This window comes from Gavialis gangeticus, unplaced genomic scaffold (genome assembly GCF_001723915.1).
Source record: "Gavialis gangeticus isolate Ggan-Ray unplaced genomic scaffold, GavGan_comp1, whole genome shotgun sequence".
NCBI classification, from domain to species: domain Eukaryota; kingdom Metazoa; phylum Chordata; order Crocodylia; family Gavialidae; genus Gavialis; species Gavialis gangeticus.
In genome coordinates, this window is record NW_017728996.1 from 37,870,925 (window position 1) to 37,880,419 (window position 9,495).

General features: G+C 38.4%; 1 protein-coding gene across 6 annotated transcripts in view; it reads left to right on the forward strand.

Moving 5' to 3' along the window:
• Positions 1–8,356, forward strand: part of TJP1 (tight junction protein 1) — a 138,192-nt gene extending 129,836 nt beyond the window's left edge. For 3 of the 6 annotated variants that reach the window (XM_019504335.1, XM_019504332.1, XM_019504336.1), the window contains 4 exons: positions 1–116; positions 872–1,089; positions 3,402–3,545; positions 6,839–8,356. The exon at positions 1–116 is cut by the window's left edge and continues 1 nt beyond it. In XM_019504335.1, coding sequence (XP_019359880.1) covers positions 1–116; positions 872–1,089; positions 3,402–3,545; positions 6,839–6,933 — 573 coding nt within the window. In that variant the 3' untranslated portion in view covers positions 6,934–8,356. The remainder of the gene's footprint in view (positions 117–871; positions 1,090–3,401; positions 3,546–6,838) is intronic. The other 3 variants (XM_019504334.1, XM_019504338.1, XM_019504333.1) reach the window with 2 other exon arrangements.
• Positions 8,357–9,495: the final 1,139 nt, after the last annotated feature.

Consider the following 9,495-nt stretch of genomic DNA (forward strand, 5'->3'; position numbering starts at 1 on the left):
GGCTCGTTGCAGCCTTCTGAGTTTGACAGTGGAATGGATACATTCTCTATACAGGCAGACAAGCCTAAATATCAACCAAATAATGTTAATGCTGTGCCTAAAGCCATTCCTGTAAGGTATGATTTTTCATTTGTACATTTTTTAGCTTAAGAAGTTGCCTGTAAAATCACAATGCCTTTTTGCAGTGCTTCCATTCTGTGGTTTGTTGCTGTTAGTCTGACCAGACTCAAACCTATAAATGAGGACACTTGACAATACAGCAATTACAGAAGTTAATCTTTGAGAATTAGTGGACAAAATGGCTTTTGGGAAGAAGTGCAAGCTAGGCACCCTTTTTTCCTTTTCTGTCTGTCTATATTCAGTCTTTCATGTTGAAGTTTGTTCAGGTGTAGTTCTTATTCTTGACTTAAGTCTTTTTTTAAGTTTTAACATATATCTTAGTCTGAGCAACCCCTCTCCAAAAAGGAGCTAGAAGTTACTGGGATTCTTCAGAATACTATTACAGTTTAGTCCAGTTAGGCAGTGCTGTGCATCTGGGAAGGCTGTTTCAGCACAATCTCAAAAAGTGAGTTTTTAAAAACCCAACTAGTTCTGAGTGATCAAAGATCTTCAATTAACTGGTGCCTGGGTCATTTTCAAAGTAAATTTTTCCTTTGCTTTTCAGCAAGGATATTCTTTCTCTCTAAGCTTAAACAAAAATTATGTTACTGTATTTGGCTGCTTAGATACCCCACACATTTGATCTGTTCACTTAACTTTCTTAAAACAGGACTAACCTAACAGGTCTGTCCATTGGTAAATGAATCCAGTAGAGTGTGCTACTGATTTAGTATATAAAAAGCCAAGCTTAATCTGTATCTTTCGTATTTAGCCCTTCAGCTTTGGAGGATGATGAGGAGGAGGATGGACACACTGTTGTAGCAACAGCAAGAGGTGTGTTTAACAGCAATGGTGGTGTATTAAGCTCCATAGAGACTGGAGTTAGTATAATAATACCACAAGGAGCCATCCCAGAGGGAATAGAACAAGAAATCTATTTCAAGGTCTGCAGAGACAATAGCATCCTCCCACCATTAGACAAAGAGAAAGGTAAGAGTTGGCTTTATGTCTTAATAGAACATCTATTAGTTATGTGCTGACTACAAAACACAGGATAAGATAGACTGAGTCCACAATGATCACAAGTGAGGAATACAAAGGAAAAATGGTTCTGTTCAAACTCTTTCAGGTGGGACAATGTTCAGGGCTTCTCTTTTGACTAGAGGTGCACTGATACATTGGTCCGATATCAGATCAGTACTGATATAAAGAAAATTGATTGTGTCAAAAATTGGCCTGATGTGGCTGATTAATTTGGCCAAGAAATGTGCAGCACAGCATGCAGACAGCGAGGAGCACAGCCCAGCAGCTTGGAGAGCAGTGTGCAGCTGGAAAGTCTGGTATGATGCAAGGGAGGGCAGATCAAGGCCCCTGCAATGAGGGAGGAGTGGGGCTGGGGCAAGTGCTGCCCAGCCGGAGCAGGGCAGGTGCACTACAGAGCTGGGCGGCTCCCACTGCTGCACACCACTTGTTCGGGAGCCTCTGGTCCCGTGCTCGCCTACTTATCCAGTGGCCCCTGTCACTGCACCCACTGCTCGCCAGCTCCAGCCCTTTAAGAAAAAAAGCAAAACAAGAAAACCCCCAGACTCTCGGCTCCTGCAGCAGCCTCGGGGCTTCGGGGGCTAGTGCGGAACCCCCCACGTGGCGTGGGTCAGCAGGGATCACCCCCCCCCGCCAGCAGAAACAGTGAGCCTGGGTTTTCATGGGTTTTTTTTCTTCTTAAAGAGCTGGAGCTGGCCTGGGCTGGGCACCCATGGAGGGTCTGGGGGAGTGAGGGAGGGGTTGGGAGGCTAATGCAGAGCCCCCCATGCAGTGAGGGGCAGTAGGGATCACCCCCTGCCTGGCAGCACCTGGTGATCCAGGGCTTTTTTTTTTTTTTTTTAAACAAGGGCTGAGAGCTGCAGCAGTCATTGCCAGGCTGGGAGAGGGGTGGGGAATGGGCCTGGCTGATTTGGAGATTTGGCAGTAGCCAGATCTCCGAATCAGGTTCAGCTAAATAGAATCCGGACAGTGATTCAAATCACCGGATCAAATCGCTGTCCCCTGAATTGGCTGAATCTAAAGCAAATACTAGTTGCCTTGTACAGGGCTACCAATCTGGTGTGGGTGCCACATGCAGCAGTCAGCCCTGACTGGCTGTGTTTGCTAGATTGTCCAGTCCAGATTAGGTCCACAGATCAGCCATGTGGACAGGACTGCTCTGGTGCAGGTACTGCATGCAGCAGGCATCCTGGACTGCCCCCCCATGCTCCATGCAACACTGGACTGAAGCCAGCGTGCATGCTACATGTAATGCCCTTGCCAGACTGGCCCACAGGGCCAAATAAATTTGATACCCTTTCATTATGATACTGGGTTCTAAGTCAAACAAGTGAGACTTCTTTTTTTTGTCTTGCTTTCGAGACAAGCACGTGAGACTGTCACTGAATGATAGTGACTGCTTCCTAGAATGCTTTGCATAGCATATTAAAATGACAAAGTACAGTTCTTAGTCCAGCAATGCTTTCAGAGCCCCTCTACATGTCCAGGTAAAGGCATGATGGGATCTAGTGTGCCTCCTGCTATCCCACACATGCATAGAAGGAAGTGCGATTATGGGATCATGCATCAGATCCATCATGCCTTTTTGCCACTGGAGGGGGAGCCCCTGATTGGGCTGCTTAACAGTTAACCAGGAAATTGCATAGTACATGCAACTAGTAGAGGGCCTTATAGTAATCAGTTTTTATTTTATCAAAAGTCATTTCAGAATGCAGACAAATGGAAACCTGTAGTCATTTAGTCAGACGGTACATACTGCCCTCACCTCAAGAGTTCAAGGGGAAGTTCTTTCTACAAAGGGATTTTACTTCAGGAATGTTGCCATTTAAGCACTACTGGTACTTTGTACAAAATATGATTGAAAGCAATCTCCAATTTATAACCTAAATCTAGGGTTAATTTGGGGAGCATGATCTCATTACCTTCTTCAGTGGTTAAATGCAAAGATAAGCTGACAGATCCTTCTATTATGTCTTTGACTCAACAGTAGTCTCCTAGACTCTTATGCAATTTTGTGATCCATCTACCACATACAGCAAGCACATCTGGAAGTTCCTTTTCCCTCAGTTCTCATCACTGTCCACAGTATCATTAGTAGAAGCTGTTGTTTGGACAAGGTTCATACAAATTTTTCAGAGGCATTTATGAAGTAGTTATATGGCATATCAAATGAGAAAATATTTTTTGAAGTAAAATTGAATGTATTCAAGAAGTATGGATTTCTTTTAACAAACATGTATTTTTGTTTTTCTTAACTGTAGGTGAAACGCTGCTCAGCCCCCTGGTTATGTGTGGGCCTCATGGACTAAAATTCCTGAAGCCAGTGGAGCTACGCTTACCACATTGTGCGTCAATGACCCCTGATGGTTGGTCTTTTGCTCTAAAATCCTCCGACTCCTCGTCGGGTATGCTGTCCTCCCTCTGTCCTTTTGGGGCTTTTGGGTGCTATCGTATAATTTAAGTTCACTTGGCTAAAGGTGATGCTGTGTAATGTATAACTCGATCATTGTATTTGTGTCAAACTCTCCATTTCACTTTCATTACAAATGTTTCTTCTCGCGTTTATTCATGATACAGATTCATAGTTAAAATCATGATTGACAGCAGAGAAATACAGTAATGTCTTTTTTACCTTACCATTGCTCCATTCAGTGTTACCACTATTTTTGTGTCTTCCTTCTTGAGGACTGTTACAGCTGCAAACACTTTGAAATGATATTTGCACTAAAATTGGGGGGGATGAGTATGTAACCCTAATTGGCCTATGTACCATAAACTAATGTTGTTTTTTGCTTAATTAACCATATAATACTTTGGCAAATCATAAGTTTAATCTGCATGCCAAATCACTGTTTTTTAATACCTGTTAGCTGTTTCCCTGTTTGCAAGTTGATGACAGTTTAAGGGAACCAGTGTTTCTGTAGAATATTTACAGTTCACCTCTAATGTAGCTGTATTTTCCGCAAGTCTCTTCTTTGTTTCCGCCATTTGTCCCAGAATAGAGGTGGTTATTTCTCGGTTAACATTGCAACCTGGTTGCAACTTTAAGCCTGTTTTTATCTTTACACTCTCTTCTACTTCCATCCTCTTACATGCAACAGGGAAAACAGTGTTGGTTGAAATTTTACACAATGACTGTTAGCCTAATTTATATTTTATGTAAGTTTCAAGCAATTTCATGAAATGGCTGTGAATTTAAGGAGACCTCAAAATTTAATGTCTTTGCACATTTGAAAGTCTTCAGGTTTTATTCAGCTACTTTCTAATGTTATAGTGGAAATACTTATACCATTAATGCATACACATACATATAATACATATAATCTAAAAAATACTTGAAAACGTACTTAAGAATACATTTCGTCTTTAAATGTTTTATTTGCCTCTTGTCACTAATGTATCTCTCCGTCAATACCAGTGTGTTGACACTTGAAAGATTAGCATATCAGTCTCCATGAAGGGGATCCAGTGATTCAGACAGATTAATGGCAATAATTTTTGGGTTTTAATCTATTATTGCATGTACTGCATGGATATACTTTGTGTGTACATAATTGGAAGTGTTAAAATATTGACACTTAGGTTTAAAGACTCAAAATACATAACTTTAAAGAGAATTAATTTTGTAATTGAAAAACCTGTTCATGAATTTACTTGAAATGAAGACACAACTCTTAATCTTCTCAAATAGTAACTTAAATATCTGAGACAGATCTGTTGTCTTGTGTTAAGTGTGTGTGAGAACATGTAGAAGTACTAACACTGTGTGTATTGGCTTTATAACACTACATTTTATTCTGTTTAACTGAAATGGGATGTGTATCATAATCTTGCTCTATGACAATTTCAAAAGTAGGCAATTCTGTCTTCTGATATGTAAGTAGACCATACTGTGTCTTAAATAAATTATTGTTTTCTCTCTTTTTACATTAGCTGGTTATGGGACTCTGATTTTTCAGATGCCTTTAGTAATGGTTTCCAGCATTTTGTTACTTTTTCTATTAAATCTCTTGTTCTATCTCAGCTTATTCTAAATTGTTTTTATGTTCTGTTCTTAAAATGAACTTGACTTGCTCATACTAACCTGTTTTATGCTACACTTAAGTCAGGTACACTGCTTTCAGACTCTTAATTCTCCTTTTAACACCGAGTATGGAGAACTTAAAATTGCATCTTTAGCTGGATGCAACAGTATATTAAGTTGGCTTTGATTTCACACTTATTGCACTTATTAGTTAAGCAAAGGACTCAAGTGAGTGAAAAATCACAGGAAACTAATCTTATTTTCATCTTGGGGAGCAGCAGCCATAGGTTGCATTCATTAGAATCAAATGTTTGGCACATATTGAAAGAAGAAAAATCTCCTGATTTAGAATACTTCACTAATGAGAGTACAAACTGCTCTTATTACAATCTAATTTAACCCTGCATTAATATACTCTGGTATTTCCTAAGACATCTATTTTCAAATTGAGAAGAATTGCAGTATTTACAGGCATGAAAATCCTCCAGTTTAAAATGACTAGCCTTTGCTGAATGCAGTAGTGTTTGGTTTTAAATTTTCTTACCAGACCAAGATAGCTCTGAGTCATTTCTGCTTTCTCTTAGTCTCCACATCAGATGTTGTCATCACTTCAGCACATTGTGTACTTCATATTTTTGTTTCCATGAGTTTTTTGCCAGAAGAGTATGTGAAGTGTACATGCATCTCCTGTAACAATTCCAGGCTTTTAAAACTTGGATGTAGTGGAGTTGGCCTAGTCTGTTGTACAGGTCTTAAGGCAGATCTAGTTTTGGCCCACTGTAGTGAAACAATGTAGTGCCATTTATTCTGTGAACTTTAAAGAACTTTTAATGTATTTTTCTTGCTAATCTACTTCTGATGTGTTAGAATGAGGACACTGCTTTTATACAGCATTATACAATGGATTATTAGGTCAGCAAGTAAAGAAAATTTCTTCAAATAAAACTACAGGGGCAGTTATATATCCAGACTAGAATAACCTCTGTGGTCTGGCTAAAGGGTAACTTGGATAATGCCTCAAGTGACCACAGATGAACAAGAGATCAATGTTAAACTTTACTGAAAGCAGATTTCTTGTTAAAATACCAGCACAACATTTTTCTAAGATTAGTGGTTTTCAGTCTTTTTTTTTGCACCAGTGCTATACTTTGTTCAGAGGCAAATTTGGTGTTCTAGGTCCTTTCTAGGGTAATTCTCATAGTATAAAACAAAATTTCCACCACTTCATAGTGACTGGTAAAAGCAACTGATCCTGAGCTTATGACCATATTGTTCTTGAAAGCCAGTTAAGATGTTCTGTTTTGGGGCTTTTAATGTAGAAGTCTTAGTCGGTGCTTATGAATTAGAGGAGAGTTTGGATGATTTGAAGGGGAAGTGCTGTATTGGTGCATCTCAGAATAAATCTGCATATACAGTGATTTTGGAGTGCCGCCAAATCTATTTTTGAATAAACACAATAATGAGTAATATATTATGTTACAATGTCATACCATCCTTGAACTCTCAGGAGTTACATGAATAAAATACTACCTAGGCTCTTATTGTAAAACATGTTGATTCTGAACAAAAAGTTTCTAGCAAGAGAGGGGGAAAAAAAACAACACATGCCTATTTCAAGATGTATACTGTTTGATACTGGATACTAAACACCAACATTGTGTTTTCCTCCCACAGGTGACCCCAAAACCTGGCAGAACAAGTCTCTTCCTGGAGATCCAAACTATCTTGTTGGAGCAAACTGTGTCTCAGTCCTAATTGACCACTTCTAATCCCTAAATTAGCTGAGTACATAATGTGAAACTGAAATGGACCTTACATATAAACTGAACCACTATCAAGTATTAACTGCTCTATAAGCGATAATGGAACTTCTTGTTTAAGCATCTTGCTCTAACTAACAATGGTTTAGCAAGTATACTCTTGAACCATGGTCAAAATACATGTCACAAACAGGGAGTGTACAGTAGGAATAATGTGGGGTGCGTGTGGGTTTCTGTATGTTGGGGTTTTTGTTTTTAAAGGACACTGCTAATGTTTCGTTGTTGGAAAAGTTTAAAGTACCAATGGGGTATATTAAGAAGAATTGAATTTAGTTCATAGTCCACTGGTGGAAATACAGAATTTGGCCTGTCTTTTTACTTTTGTTTGTTTTAAAATACACAAAACTATATTCTGGTATCAAGGTTTTTAAATGGCTCTTTGGTGTACATGTCAAATAATGTGGCGATAAACTTTGGCTAGCACAACTTAGATGTTTTCCTCTACTAAGAGGGTAATGCAAGCACGTCTACTTACTGTGTATGGAAACATTGTCATGGGAAAGAGAGAAAGCATGTGAGATGACTATGGTTCAGTTGCCTCTCTGGATTTGTAAATTAACCACATTACAGACATATTAACCAGCAGGGATGCCTTACCCTCATGTTTTTAATAGTTTTAGTGCTCATAGTTCTCTGTATTACTAAGTTTGTATGGCTTTCGTGCTTACCTAGATAATATATCATGAGACAGATTGGGGCTTGAGGGAAGGGAAAACTTGTTAACTTGTCAGTTTAGAGAGCAAGTGCTGTTTGTGTTGAGCAAGCAGAAGAAAACCAGAAGAAAATGATGGTATGTTTTCTGCTATGCATTTAAAAATTTAGATGTTATAGAATGCCTGTATATAATGCGTGCATACCACTTTTGTTCTTGGTTTGTAAATTAACTTTTATAAGCTTTACCTTTTTATATATATAAAATATATAAAAACAAAACCGTTTCTTAAGGATATCTTTGTATTCTCATACCTTTTGAGCCTTGAACTTTGACATCTGCAGCAATAAAGCAGCATTTCTACAATACATGAACAAGGACATTTTTTTTAAATGCACAAAGTTGTTACCTTTTTAATTGCTGCATTTAAAGAATATAACTCAGAATTCTCTACTTTGGTTAAATTCTTAAAGTATCCCTACTGTAATTTGTGATAAGGATGCTGTACTATGTGCCCTGAAATGTATTTTTTTACTAATAGACAGTTTATTATGGCACATCAGCACTACTACTGTTTAGATAATATACCACTGCATTCTGTTAATCAGTTATTAGCTTTACAGGTGTGGCTGATTCTTTTTCTTTGCAGTTATTAAAATTACACCTTTCTAAATATACAGAATAAAACTGTTTTTAAAATAATAAAGAAGATTTCTAGTATCTTATTGTTTCTGCAGTGCATTTCTGTGCACATTACCAGAGCAGTTTTCTGTGTTTTAAGGCTGAGATTCTGCCACCCTTACTCAGGTTGAGTAGAATTGTACTTTGAGTAGCCTCACCGAACGGTATGTGCTGTCACTGCAAATTATTTGGGAAGTACAAGTGTGATGTGACCTTAGTGGGGCTACTCAGAGTTATTACTTGATGCAAGTATGACTGGCACAATTGTATCTTGTATCAACAGGTTGACATTAGGCTCAGACCAACTGCAAATTGCTTTGCTTTAATACCTTTCCAGCATGTTTCAGAATCTCATGTCCCTCTCTGAAGAACTGTGTCCAAATTTAATAGAAATCTGCTATACGAGTAGGTATGGTGCTAAAAGGATCTCTGTAGTAAAGAAGCCTTGGTATTATAGATTTAGAAGTTACTATATGTTTAAAGCCAACATTTTTAGAGTTGGACTTGCTCTAATAGTCAGTTGTTCCAACAGTACAACTTAGATTAAATTGAATCGATTTCAATTCAGTTCAGTTGAAAGATAATAAATATATATTAAACTAAATTTTATTGTCTCAGAATTTGGTTGCAGTAATACATACACAAATTCAGTAGGCTGTGGAACTTGCACAGTATGTCTGGCTAACGTGATGCTGTGATACTAGGCCCAAAGCACCCATCAGAAAATGCCAGCTCTTAGTTTTCATTCATTTTTGACTGAGAGTAGATACTAGAGAACTCTTTTGTTGCAAAGAACTGAGAGAGCTCACAACAGGTAAGAATGGTTTTAACACTGTAGATTCCTATTTGCAATCTTTGGATTTATTTTGTGAAGCATGTTTGTAGACCTAGCAGTGCTATCAATACTTGGCACTCTGAGGTATGTTTAAAGGCATCCCAAGGCACCCTGGAGTGCTGCAGCATCCTGGCTGAGAATTAGGGATTTAAGGTATTCACTAGAATTACAATTTGGGACTGTTTGCATGAATGTTCATCCACTGATGACTAAGGTGTCTGTTTCTCTCAAAAGTCTGCTGACGTTCCAGAAATACTCTTAAAAACCATCAAAATGCAACTTCTCTTGGATTTTTTTATTTATGCTCACTGAAGAAAATAAGCCAGCTGCATCTCTCAAACCT